The sequence below is a fragment of the Stenella coeruleoalba genome (assembly GCF_951394435.1).
Source record: "Stenella coeruleoalba genome assembly, chromosome: 13".
Classification (NCBI taxonomy): domain Eukaryota; kingdom Metazoa; phylum Chordata; class Mammalia; order Artiodactyla; family Delphinidae; genus Stenella; species Stenella coeruleoalba.
In genome coordinates this window covers 12443474-12457805 of record NC_137159.1, presented here as the reverse complement: position 1 = coordinate 12457805, position 14332 = coordinate 12443474, and the positions used below count along the sequence as shown (strand labels likewise).

Sequence of the window (14332 nt, the reverse complement as noted above, 5' to 3'; positions counted from 1 at the left end):
TGATTATTATTAACTATATTGTATCACTGTATCATACGGCAGAAAGTTGCTAAAAGAGTAGATCTTAAGTGTTCTCACCACCATATGTATATGTATATATATGTGTGAGGTTATGGATGTGTTAACTAACCTCATTGTGGTAATCTTTTATATATATACCAAATCATCATGTTGTACACCTTAAACTTATACAACGTTATATGTGAATTGCACTGCAATAAAGCTAGAGAAAAAAACAAAGTCTAATAACTCTTGGACTTACCAAGGGATATAGCCTCAGCTGAATATTCTTTTTTTTTTTTTTTTTTTTTTTTTGTGGTATGTGGACCTCTCACTGTTGTGGCCTCTCCCGTTGCGGAGCAGAGACTCCGGACGTGCAGGCTCAGCAGCCATGGCTCACGGGCCCAGCCGCTCTGTGGCATGTGGGATCTTCCCGGACCGGGGCACGAACCCGCGTCCCCTGCATCAGCAGGTGGACTCTCAACCACCGCGCCACCAGGGAAGCCCTGAATATTCTTATTTGTAAAAATTTTCACTTTTCAGAGTTAACAGAAAAAAATTCTTTCAGGCAAAAAACATCTCTGCATCTTAAAGAGGGAATGTGATCACGAAGCCTGACTTATTCACAATCTTTTCAAATACGTTCTCAATCCAGGCTCATTTCACCGTTCACCGAACATTGATGGAGATTCCGTATGCAATTGGCTAGGGTACGAGCACCTGGTCTGAATGGGTTGGATGAACTTGTCTCCGAGGTTTCCCCAGCCCCATCTGGAGCCTGAACTCCTGCACTACTGTGTTTTCTCTGCTTCATCCTAGCAAGATCAAGTGTCTCCCCAGAGGCTCCCAGTAATTACTCCCCAGTAATTGACCCGGAGCCCCCAAGGTAGAAAACAGCACGCTGGGTGCAGAACTGGCAGGGTTACTGTTACTTCATTAGGCCCATTTATCCATCTCCAAGTGGGAAGGTTCCTAAACTTATGTGCAAAGAGTGAGGGAGCATTTGTATGTGTGTCTCTCCGCGTGTCTTCCACTTTACCCCAGAGATCCTAAATTAAAACGTCCTTCTAACCTAGGAAACCCCAGTATTTTTGATTGACATCATCTGCACAATAGTTGTCAGAAAAAACAACATATATTTGCATAATGACACATTTGCAAAAATATGTCACAGTTTGCTACCACTTGCCCTTCCAAGGATTAGAGAATTTTTTCAGTTTACCCTCTCCCAGAAGTTCCCATCCATCCTCTTTTTTTTTAACTTGGTTGTGAAATCAGTTAACCAAACCGGGAAATTTCTTAGCTCCTCACTTCTGCTTTTGAAGGCCATAAAATAGTGAGGGAGAAACTGGCAGACAGCATACCTCTTGGAGACACAACAGGCCACTCCGGGATTCTATTCTCTCCAGGCAGCCTTCATTGTCCAGGTACCACTTTAATTCTTCCTTATGACTAGGTCCTAAGGGAGTCTCTCTCTCTCTCTCTCTCTCTATCTCTCTCTCTCTCTCTCTCTCTCTCTCTCCCCCACCCACTCTCTCCCTCTCTCCCTCCCTTCCCCTCTCCCTCCCTCCTTCTCTCGGGGCCTGAGGGCTGGGCTGTTTGCACAAATGCCAGATGTACTATAACACCATAACTTGCAAAATATTGTGGATTAATACTGCTTATCTCGCAGCGGCTGTCTGAGAGCTCAGCATCAAACCTCTGCCCCAGGTCTCCTAATAAATCCACTCCTGGTTTAGGCTTGATTTAGCAAATGCTCTACTCTGGACCCAAAGGATGACTCTTTCACGCATTCACTTATGCGTTCAAAGACTGCTTCTTTGCATGCCTACCAGGTACTAGATGCTGAGGGCAATTCACGTGTGAAGGCAGCCCTCGTGGGGACTGGCGTGGCAAATGGTCACTCATTTTCTTCTCTCTACACAGGTTTCTGAAGCAGCCATGGCAACGGTACCTGAACCCACCAACGAAGTGATGGCTTACTACAGGTCAGTGGGAAAATTGATACCAGTAATGTGAACAGGGCTCCCCTCTCAAGAGTGGAGTGTGTCATCTGAGCTTGAAGACCAGATTTGCCCCACCAAACTGCCTCTTTCAGTGGCAAGCAGGGTTCCAAGGCAAACCTGGTTTAAAGACTAATTTCCCACTATAAGTCTGGCCTTGGGCCCCATAGGCCATCTAGATGTTGCTGCAGGGACAGCCTGCAGAGGGCAAACAGGAAGGAAAGGTGTCAAGTGGACAATACAGGGGATTCCTTGCAACATTTGGCTTAAATGAGACAGAAAGCTCAGATTTTAACTGGGCTGGAAGTTAGGTCTCAGCATCCAACAGAGAGCAACGTGGGTACCTGCCCTGCCTCATTTGCTTTTCCATTGCATATCACCACGGAACCTGGCAGCTTCAGGCAGCCCTAAGGAACATGCTGTTTGCAGTTTCCTATTAACGGTGAAGACTGTTTGCAGGGAAGGAAACATAATCTTGTCCAGGAGACATAATTGAACAATCTCTCTGTTTTTATTACAGTGACGAGAATGACCTGTTATTTGAGGCTGACGGCCCCAAACAGATGAAGGTGAGTCCGTGGGCTTAGCTCCCAACACATGAAGGGGCTCTGACGTGGGAAAGACTCAAGGAAAGGGGTCCACCTTGTTCCTATGGAGTTTTGTGTTCAAATGATTTTCTCCTCTTCCAGTGAGACAGACGCAGGCTGGCCACTACGCAGCTCCCACGTCACCACAGTGGTTCACTGAGGCTTGGTGATGGTGGCCATGCTTGCAGAGGGTGAGGGGGAATTACAGTGGAGATAGCGTTTGCTGTTTCATGTTAGGAAGACGGTCCAGGCTCCAACGCAAATTTGATTCTCCTTTTAGAAGAGGCTTTTAGCCCTCAGAGTGATGAAACTACGTTAATCACTTAAGTCACACTCTGAGACCCAGAGAAGATGATCTTGAGAATGAACGTGTCTGCATCCTTTAAGGGTGGAGTTGCTTTTTGCTCCCTGGGGTGGAGCTTATGATAACAGGGCATAGATGATGTACAGAAAAAGTTTAGTTGGGAGTGGCAAGAAAATTATTCACTTGCCAGTGGATCTTGGTCAAGTCATTTTACCCCTCTGATCTTCATCTGAAAAATAAGGCTCATGAGCTGGATGACGTCAGAGACCCTAGCATCCCGCAACCTTCAGTTCTGAAATATTGTCAGCAGGAGCTAAGTCTATCCCAGCAGAGGAGTATTTCTCTGACTCTTTTTTTTTTTTTTTTTTTTTTTGCGGTATGCGGGCCCCTCACTGCTGTGCCCTCTCCCGTTGCGGAGCACAGGCTCCGGACGCGCAGGCTCAGCGGCCATGGCTCACGGGCCCAGCCCCTCCGCGGCATGTGGGATCTTCCCGGACCGGGGCATGAACCCGTGTCCCCTGCATCGGCAGGCGGACTCTCAACCACTGCGCCACCACGGAAGCCCTCTGACTCTTATCTTAACGGAGAGCCTTGCTGATGTTCCAGCTGGCTCTTCTCTTCTGTAAGAGGCCTGATAACTTTCCCAGGGTGTCCAGCCATCAGCCCAGCTAATGCACTTGTACAGATTAGCAGGCAGCTACTTCTCTCTTACTTTTTTAGTTCATGACAGCCTCCTCCAGCCTCCTCATCCAGTCTCAGTCTTGTTAAAAGCACATCTCTTTAAAGGTTTTAAAACCAGCGTAACTGATTTTCTCTGGCCCTGGGTGGGGTGCGACCCGGCCCTCCTCCACTGTCTCTTCCAGGAGCCTGGCTCTCCCTCATCTGGCGCCTCTGCTCTGGGCAGGAACTTATCTCGCACTCAGCTTTCCTCTGCACTGTTATATGTCTCTTTAGCTGTCCTTCAAGCTTTTAAACCATTATCGTGCCTTGGGGGCAACCTCAGTTAAGCCTTAATGCAGTTAGTTATACAGGTTCTCTGAATAAGGTGGAAATGGGAACCTATTTCAGGAATAGTAACCACTTTTAAAGTATTGGCAGGTTATTTATGAGAGAGCATTTGAGAGAAAAAAAAAACTTGTATAGAATAATTGTTGATTGGGCTTCCCTGGTGGCGCAGTGGTTGAGAGTCCGCCTGCCGATGCAGGGGACACGGGTTCGTGCCCCGGTCTGGGAAGATCCCACATGCCGCGGAGCGGCTTGGCCCGTGAGCCATGGCCACTGAGCCTGCGCGTCCGGAGCCTGTGCTCCACAACGGGAGAGACCACAACAGCAAGAGGCCCGCGTACCGCAAAAAAAAAAGAATAATTGTTGATTGAGCATAGATGTATTGAAAATATTATGATCATCATTGCCATGAAAAATTAACTACATAGTGTTAGTGCATTAGATTTACAAAAATATCAAAAGTGTAAGAAGGTATAAGTTTATAGTTAGGTGGAGCATGTGTAAAAGAGATAAGGTAGAAATGGTATTTATTCTAGAAGAATGCCATATAGGGCATCAGAAAGCCAACGTTTTAGTTTTGGGTCTGCCTCTCTCTTGCCACGTGCCCTTGGGTAAGCCACTTAACCTCTCTGGGCTGCAGAGAGATGAACGTTTATCCTTAGAAGCTCTGTTACCCCCTCCTTCGTCCTCTCTCATGTCAAAACCAGAGTTTTCTGGCACAAGCACCTTCCCACGCTGACTTCCTTATTCTCTCTACAGTGCTGCGTCCAACACCTGGACCTCAGCTCCACGGGAGATGAGAGCATCCACCTGCAAATCTCCCACCAGCTCTACAACAAAAGCTTCAGGCATGTGGTGTCGGTCATCGTGGCTGTGGAGAAGCTGCAGAAGATCCCCTGCTCACAGACCTTCCAGGATGATGGCCTGAGGAGCATCTTTTCACTCATCTTTGAAGAAGGTACCTAACGAGAGCTGAGGGCAGACACGAGATTGCTGGTCATTTCCTTCTCAGAGGCCGTAACCCAACAGTCAACTAAACTTCCCTAAAGCTGAAACCCTTTAAAAGGAGAAGGCCCAGCAGTGAGAGGCAAACAGAGACACCTAGAAACCCAATTAATCATCTCTTTAGTTGAAACCATTCTTTTTTTTTTTTTTTTGTCTTCCATCAGATCGATTTGTTCACTTAAAAGGTTTTTTAAGGAATTCTTCTTTACTGAAAGGATGGTGTAACTGGGTAATAGTGCTATTAATCTTAAGAATGGAAGCTTTTCCAGAATATATTCATGGTCACGCATAAAATGGTACCCAAAATGTAACATCTCAAGACACGACTGTATAAAATCCAATTTGGTGATGGTTTTAGTCTCATTTTTAGTTGTTGAAACTATTCTTAAAATAGGACCTTGATAACTACTGATCTTTGCAAAGCACCCAATCATTCTGAGGGCTTTCACTTATGTATCTTCTGCGAGTGTCAGAATATCCCTGTTGGGCCAGTTCTATTGCCGCTGCCACTTTACATAAGTAGCTCTATGGCCCATCCACAGCCAGCAATAGAGCTGAGGCTTGAACCCAAATCTTAGGGTGCCAGGCCCAGTGTTCTGACGCACCCCAGCTTCCTGCCCACCAATGTCATAATCACACTTTGGCTGTGCGTGCTCAGATATCCTCGGAGGAACCAAATTCTGCTGCTTCACAGCACCAGGCCTGCCCCTCTGAGTTTCCACCTAAACGACGTCTGTGCTCCACATTTTAGAGCCTGTCATCTTTGAAACGTACGACGATGATCTTCTGTGTGACGCGGCTGTGCAGTCGCTGACCTGCAAACTCCAGGACAGAGACCAAAAATCCCTGGTGCTGGCTAGCCCGTGTGTGCTGAAGGCTCTCCACCTCCTCGCACGGGATATGAACCGAGAAGGTACCTGGGGACACCCTGCTTCTTTTCTTGGCCTCCTGGTAGCTTGCTAATTCTCTACACTTTCAACAGAGTAGATGATTAAGGCAAATGATCGACAGCAGTGAAATAACATACAATAAAGGATATGTTTTTGTTTGGGTCCTAGCGTTGACACCAGATCGAGTCCCTTAGCGCATTTATTTTTCAGCAAGAGAGGTGACTCTGAGAAATTAGGGGGCTCAAGCACGCTCAGGACCACTGTTCACTCAAGTCATGTAATGGTAGCGCCACGTCAGTGCTTCTTTTAGAAAGGAGTCGTTTGATGGACAAGACCTAACCGCCCGTGGGTTCTTTCTTCCTGTTGTTGCAGTTGAAACTAGAATGGTGAGGAGATAATCTGTTCCCCCGCCTCATGCCCAGCCCCGCCCCCTCGCCCCTAACATCTTTCCGGCCCAATACCAGATGGTTCCTTAGAGGGAAACCTTACTGACAAGCAGGAGCTCATATCTCTCGACTGTCACTGGCAATTGTCTCGAGACTGGGGTCCCACGGGTTGTGGGAATCTGCCCAGCACTTTGCCACTGTGGCTGCGGTCCAGGGGGCAGCTGAAAGAAGCAGGCAGTTCTCTTCCAAGGCTGCTGACCTTGGAGAGAGGCATCACTGTGGGAAAGCTTCCTGGTGTGAGCCAAGACAAGACAGCCCTGTTTCTTTAGAATTGCACTGTGAGGGTGACCTTGGGGCCTCCAAGTCAGACAGCTATGACTAAGGGAGATTAAAATGCATGTCTCGGGCTTCCCTGGTGGCGCAGTGGTTGAGAGTCCACCTGCCGATGCAGGGGACACGGGTTCGTGCCCCGGTCTGGGAAGATCCCACATGCCGCGGAGCGGCTGGGCCCGTGAGCCATGGCCGCTGAGCCTGCGCGTCCGGAGCCTGTGCTCAGCAGCGGGAGAGGCCGCAACAGTGAGAGGCCCGTGTACCGCAAAAAAAAAAATGCATGTCTCTCTTTGCAGCCACTTTTCCCAGCTAAGCTCCTTTCCCAAGTTCTTCCCACTTCCTTCTCTACATTCCTGAAACAGATCCGTGCCCGATGTTTTTCCGGGACCCAGCTTTCTCTCTTTTCTCGCTTTTCACGTTGATCAAATTATTGTGATCTTGTGGATGGACACATCACCCGTCAGGGACAAGATGACTTTCTGCAGTTTCTAAAAATCAGACCCCCTGATTCTTCATTGCCGCTGTGGTGAGGCTCTGAGAAGCCCCTAGACCTTCTTTGGGGAAAAACCTGTTTCAACCAACTGAACCTGCTATGATCTGTGAGAAGCCCCATTACCCTGTCTGTTAAGCCATAGGGACCTCGGTGTGGGTTTCCGCAGAGGATGCTAAATTGTAAGAGTCCCTGCAGTGCTGTGTGTCCCTAACCATGAGACCCCTTTCCTCTCCCCAGTGGTTTTCTGCATGAGCTTCGTGCAAGGAGATGAAAGTAACGACAAGATACCTGTGGCCTTAGGCCTCAAGGAAAAGAATCTATACCTGTCTTGTGTGATGAAAGGCGATAGGCCCATCCTGCAGCTGGAGGTGAGTGGGTACCAGGGGCTGAAGGCCCTTCTCAGGCTCCTCTGAAGGACGCCTAGCCATCACTTTCTTCCAAGACAACTACCTCTTCCCCTTAGAAACTCTGGGAGCAGAGCTACTTGATAATTTTGCATAGATGTAAATAAGTTTAATGTAAGTGTTAAATGCATGCAACTTTCACTCCCACCACAGAAAATTAAATCATTATGTAGATGTTCTTGTGTCTTGCCATTGTGACCACCCAACAGATTATACAGTGCTAGGGTTGCTCCACTTGTTAGATGACGTTTTGGGAACTTAATCTGCTCAGGGGACCAGTCACCTGTCATCATTTCCAACCCTCTCCCAAAATCACACCTCCCCTCACCCGCTTTCCCAGCAAAAGCTTCATTTCCAAGCTGAAGTCATTCTAGCCACAGGGCCATGAGGAAAATACAGCAAAGTCCCTGCAAACAGATACGCCTAGGAGCTTTAATCTAATTTTCACTTTTGAAAAACATTCCCACCTAGCATTTGATGCTAAGTTTCAGAAGAGGATAAGGGACACCTTCAGTCACCACATAGAAACCTGGGGTCTCAAAGATAACTCAGGAGTCTGGCTCCTGGGCCTGTGACCTTCGTATCCATTTTCTCTCTAGCCGACCCAGAGAATATCTTTGTCCAGATCAGAGTAGAGCGTCTGTGTCCCTGCCCTCATGAAAATGTTTATTTCTGTTTTGCTGCAGGAGGTAGACCCCAAAACTTACCCAAAGTGGAAGATGGAAAAGCGATTTGTCTTCAACAAGACAGAAATCAAGAATAGCGTCGAATTTGAATCTGCCCTGTACCCCAACTGGTACATCAGCACCTCTCAAGCAGAAGAAAAGCCCATCTTCCTAGGACGTTCCAAAGGCGGCCATGATATAACTGACTTCACCATGGAAATCATCTCTCCCTAAAGGAAGCTGTACCCAGAGTCCATATGGGCTGAATGACCCTGAGGGCTAGCAGAAGGGGAATCGAAGGCCATGGCTGCAGCCTGAACTTCACTGTTGTCTAATCAATGCCCAACTTCCCTCCGTATATTCGTGCTACGAGACCTCCTGCCCACCAGCCGGCGGGAATAACCCCACTCTTCCCACGCTTCTTCTGCCCGTCCTCAGACCCCAACCACTGAGCCAGCCCTCTCTCACCTCTTCCACTCACTCAAAGCCAGCCTGGCAGAAACCATGGCACACTAGGTTCAGAGAAATCCTCTGTCCTTTGCACACAGCTTCTGATGAGTGACCATTTAATTAATTATTTATTTATTTATTGATGGGTTAATCTATTTAATTTAATTCAAGGGGGCCAAGAAACAGCAGAGTCTGTGAAAAATCCTAGTCTTCTATATCTATGGAACCAATTTCATTTGGGCTAGTGTGCCGTCTTTATATCAAGTCCTTTCACTAAGCCTGAAAATATTTAAGCTCAGATCATTTCAAAAGGAATATTTATGAATGAGGAAGGATGATCAGATTGTTCAATGATTTTGAAATAAAGTTCACTGAAAACAAATGTTTTGCCACGTGGTCATTGACTTGTCTTGGATCTGACATAGAAGAGTCAAGGTAAATGGGGCCATGAGCATCCTCCTTGGGGACTCAGAAGCTCATTCCTCATCACTGAATGCGAGATACTTAGGAACATCACTGGCCAGAAAAGACCAGCCTTGATACCTCTCCCTTTCGTTTCTATTGTTCATCAAAAGTATATCTGGTGGGCTTCCGTGGTGGCGCTGTGGTTGAGAGTCCGTCTGCCGATGCAGGGGACACGGGTTCGTGCCCCGGTCCGGGAAGATCCCACATGCCGCGGAGCGGCTGGGCCCGTGAGCCATGGCCGCTGAGCCTGCACGTCCGGAGCCTGTGCTCCGCAACGGGAGAGGCCACAACAATGAGAGGCCCGCGTACCGCAAAAAAAAAAAAAAAAAAAAGAACAGGAGGGCCTTCTCTGGTGGTCCAGTGGTTAAGACTCTGCTTTTCCACTGCAGGGGGCATGGGTTCAATCCCTCGCATGCCGCGCGGTGCAGCCTAATAAATAAATAAGAACAAGAGGCAGTGTTTATAGGGTGCTAGCTTTTATGTAACAAACAGCAGAAGAAAATAAGGCAGTCCTTTCCAAGGTCTTTTATCTGATTTCGAAAATTCTGGAAGATATGTAAGAAATTTAAAAAGTAGCCGTGAGGGGTTGGGGAATAAGATACAAGGGGATAAGGGTGGGAGCAAGACATTTCTCTTAATACTTTTTATATTGTTTGATTCTTGAATCATGTGACTATATTATGTATTCAAATAAAATAGTGTTATTTTTTTTAAAGCCGGCAGGGCCGCACCCCCAGCTCAGTCTGCTTCCTAACTGCAGTACAAAAGGATGGGATGGCTATGAGAAACAAGTATCCAAGTGGTACCCATCCTCAACATGTAACAGGGTTCCTGGGAGGCGGGGAGCTGCTTTGGGGAGAAAGCAGAGGTGCCCCTGGGAGCCCCAGCAGTGATACAATCCCCTTTCCTTGGTTCAGTGGTACAATTCCACCCACCTCTCTGAGGTCCAAAAGGGAAGACACACCAGCCAAAATGACAAAGTGTGAAGGCGCCTCACCTCATAAGGAAGCCAGATTATGAAGCATCTCTGTGAGAGAAAATTCGTACCTCCATTTTGGAGAAAACATTGACAGTGTCTAATTTATTTCTAACATGACTTACTGTTCCACTATTTGGTGTCTTCCCTAAAGAAACAAATTTCAGGAGGTTTACTTTAGAATTGTTTAGGAAAAGTGTAACAGAATAAGCTGGAGACAACCTAAAGGTCCTTTGGTAGGAAAAAGTTTAAATAAAATGGCAAATTAAAAAGAAAAAGAGAGCTCTGAAATGGAAAGAGATCCAGGCAAATCACTGTGAGAAAAAGTCAAGTTGCAGAACAATAAGTACAAAATGATACCATTTACATAAAAGAAAAAAACACTGTCCATTCAAAATGCATAGCCATGTGCTTCTAAGATCATGGAAAGCAGAGAGGTCTGGAAGAGTATGGACTGAACTGAAAATAGCGGTTACTTGAGGTGGGATGGGGCCGGGAGGGGGTCGTCAAGAGGAACTCTAGCTTTATTTATAAAGTTTGAATTTTTTTACAAGATGACTATATTCATGAATTACATATATATACATTTTAATCTTTTGCATTAAAATATTCAATTTGAAATGTGTTTCAATTCCTGGACCTGAGCCAAACACTAAAATAGATCTTCCAAGGGCTGTTCTATCCCTGGTTTGGGGCCAAATTATTTCCCTGGGAACAGCTCTCCTTTCTCTACACTGGGTAGCCTTATCCTGGAAAAGAAAAATGGCCTGTTTCTAAATGGAAAGGGTCAGATGGTTGAAGTGAGGAGAGGCAGTGCCCTCGCCATGCCCACACTTCACCCAGCCCAGGAAACACAACCAACGGGCTGGGACGTCAGTTCGTCTGCACCACAGCAGCACAGCTCTGACCAGCTTTCAAGGAGATCCCATCCACGTACTTGGAGGGTAAGAGGTCGGCGCTTCTGAATTTGACTTGATGTCTTGGATTCTGTGTCAGGCAGACAGTAGGATTAGGGTGTGGCTCATCCCATAAGCTTGGACTGCAGTAAGCAGGTGAGGGAAGGTAAGTGAGGCAATGGTGGGTGGGAGCATACCTTGTCTGAAGGACAGGTTAGGAGTGGATGGTTGCTACAACGTCCTGGTCAGAGGGGCAAGGGTAAGTCCGTGGGCCTTCTGTGCAGACCTCCTCCCCACCCCATTCCTCACTCCCCAGTACAGACTTGCTGAACTACCCACAACCATCTGATTCAGCTGGACGCCGGGGTGAGGATGACCTAGAGAACTGTAAGATGCCCGCCCAGGGGTGGGGGACCACATCTTGCCTCCTAAATTGGCAGTTTGGAAACAAGCCAAGTGATTCAATTTTCTACCTGGGAAGTCCAGAAACACTGCTTTGCTTATTTGTATAAGCATGACTGTTTGCTTACACAAGAATCATGAAAATTCACATCCCTCTCTGAAAGCAGGTCGTAAAACCATGAAACGCAGCAAGTGTACCAGGAAAAGTGGGACAGGAAGGGGCAAGGAGGGTGCTTGGGACCTGAGTCACCTTCCCTATCAGGGACATCACTGTCTCTGAGAATATTTTCCCTTCTGGCAAATGGGGCAGCTAGAGACAGAGAGGTCCAGGTTGTCCTGGGCAGGTGGGGCCCTCTGGGAACTAAGGTGGGAATTGTGACAGTTATTCGGCCACTCCCTTCCAAGTCTTGAGTTTCCCCACAGGCGGTTTGAAAGGGCCAATGCTTCTCTTTCTCTCCAGCCCCTCACCTCCAGTACTTGCACCCCAATCCCACCAGCCCTCGGAGACAAAAGGTATGAAATCCTTCATCTGCCAGGGATCAGGTGGGCCGAGGGAGTCCCAGCCACTGCCTGAGGTTCCTGAGGCTATAAGTCAACCTGAAGAAGCACCGGCCAGAAGGGGCCACAGTGTTCACGTGTGAATGTTGGGTTTGGATCAATCCTTGGACCAGAAGGATCCAGGAGCTATGGTTTGACTTTAAAGTAAAATATATATCAGGAACACCTGGAAGAGATGTCCAACTTGGAAGGTGAGCCCCACTGCCCTCCCACCCTTGGGGGTGAGACTCTTGTCCCAAGTAGGTAATGTCCTCGTGCTGCACCGTCCACTGTCAGCCTCACTACCAGAGCAGCAAGTCCAGTTCCCTTCCCAAAAGGCCTCCCAGGGCCGTAATCCTTGTGGAATGTTAGTCTTCCAATATTTTAGCTTACATGCTGAAACCAAGCAGAACCCTTTGGGGCTCACATTGAACACAACATTGTAAATCAACTGTACTTCGATTTGAAAAAATCTACGAAGGACATTGTAGGTCACTCCCGCCTCCTTTCCGCTACTCATGGGGCTGCTGCCCTGGTGCTGTGTTCACTGGACTGGTTGAATAGGCCAAGAGTGACAGCCTCATGTCAGGGTGTCAGGTGATGGTAGTGACAACACCTAATCAAATTCTGCTGCACAGTGAGGGGGAGAAGGCTGAAGTGGAGGCCTGGGGCCACTCTGACCTCTGGCTTCTTTTCTTCATCTGTAATGATGGGGGTGGTCTACAGCCATATTAAAAAAAAAATGATGGGGGTGCAGGGAGATCTAGCATCTGTGGTTCAGTTCATCATCAGCGATAGGAAAGTAGCTTAGCTTTCTTAGGATAGAGAATAAAGGGTGGGTGCAATGAGAGGTGCTGGTTTATGTGAGCTGGTCAGGGAAGGTGGCTTGAGCAGAGATGTAGGGAGGGTGCCGATCTTGCAAAGATCTGGGGAGACAGCATGCCAAGGGGAGGTAGCACACAGCTGTAAATGGGCTTGGCGTGTATGAGGTATAGGAGAGGGAAACATTTTTCCTCTACCCTTCCAGGTTCTTCTTGGCTGGTCTAACCATGAAATTGACCTAAAACATCAACCGGAGAAAAACAACTGAATTTAATTTCACATATACAGGAACTCCAAAGACATGAGGCTCAAAGAAGTGACCAAAGTAGGCAGCTTTTATACCTTTTAGACAAAGAAAATTTGTGAAAATTTGACAAAACAGAGGGGTTTTTGCTTGGGGCAGCAGATTACTGACATAACAAAATTTGTTTGTTTCTACATCTTTCTTGGCCTTGAATTCCCTGTCTCTGGCCATAAAGATGCCTCCTATCCTTCTGCTGTAGGTAGGATATCTTCCCGTGGGAGATTTATTTCCTGTTTTTGGGGGGACAAAAGAGGGTCAGAGCCTTCTTCTTGCACCGGCTGTTTCCAAAGTAACTTTAATTCAAAATAGTCAATATACCAAAGTGGCATATTTGGAGGCAGCCTGCTTTGAACCCCATCAGTTGCGAGTAAGTAGGCCGATGTGGTGGAAGCAGAGTGAGCAAAGGAGAGAGGGCTGGAGAGGAGGATGCAGGGACGGGGCAGGCAAGGACCAGGTCTCTGTGTAAGGAGTTTGGACTTACTGTGTTTTGCAAAGCATCCTACACACGGAAGGGATGACCTCATAGAAGTTTTATCACTCTTGCTGTTGTGTGAAGAATGGACCCTGGGGGCAGGAGGAGAGGGTGTCAAGAACGAAAGCAGAAAGACCAGTTAGGAGGCTGTGGCAATGAACTACACAGGAGACAATGGTACCTTGGACTAGGGTGATAGCAGAGAAGGTGAGAAGGGAGGTGTTCTGGGCATTGTGACAGCAGAACTGGCTGACAGAGTAAATGTGGGAGGTAAAGGAAAGAGAGCAATCAAGGGGCACTCACAGGTTGAGAGCTGATTAACTGGGCAAATGGGGGTATTTAACAGAAATGGGGAAGACTTGGGAAGGGACAAGTATCATATTGGGGGGAGGGGATTCTCCAAAAGTCCTGCTTTGGCCAAGTTTCATTTGAGATATATATTAGACATCCATGAGGATATAAAATTGGAATCTCGGGGCTTCCCTGGTGGCGCAGTGGTTGAGAGTCCGCCTGCCGGTGCAGGGGACGCGGGTTCGTGCCCCGGTCCGGGAAGATCCCACATGCCCCGGAGCGGCTGGGCCCGTGGGCCATGGCCACTGAGCCTGGCGTCCGGAGCCTGTGCTCCGCAGCGGGAGAGGCCATAGCGGTGAGAGGCCCGCGTACCGGAAAAAAAAAAAAAAAATTGGAATCTCCCCTGAGATTCAAATTCAGGAGTAACTGGCAAGTAGAAGGCATAGAATACCATGGATCACATGAGAATACCTACCAAGAGTGTGTAGATAGAAAAGAGAGAATGGCCAAAGACTGAGCCTGGGGTGCTACGTAAGAGGTTGGAAGGAAGAAATGGAGCCGTCAAAGGAGACTGAGGACGAGTAAAAAGTGAGGGAAGAGAAAAATCAGGATGGGGGGAGGATGGCGGGAAAAAAACAAGTAATG

General features: G+C 47.6%; 1 protein-coding gene across 1 annotated transcript; it reads left to right on the top strand.

The window, feature by feature from the left end:
• Positions 1-1799: 1799 nt before the first annotated feature.
• On the top strand, positions 1800-8630 carry IL1B (interleukin 1 beta; the record flags this gene model as incomplete). The annotated part of the gene is made up of 7 exons (XM_079940126.1): positions 1800-1835; positions 1927-1988; positions 2524-2572; positions 4659-4857; positions 5656-5817; positions 7241-7371; positions 8094-8630. The coding sequence occupies 7 exons, from the start codon at positions 1800-1802 to the stop codon at positions 8304-8306; spliced, it is 852 nt and encodes a 283-aa protein (XP_079796252.1). The 3' UTR covers positions 8307-8630.
• Between the last annotated feature and the right edge of the window lie 5702 nt (positions 8631-14332).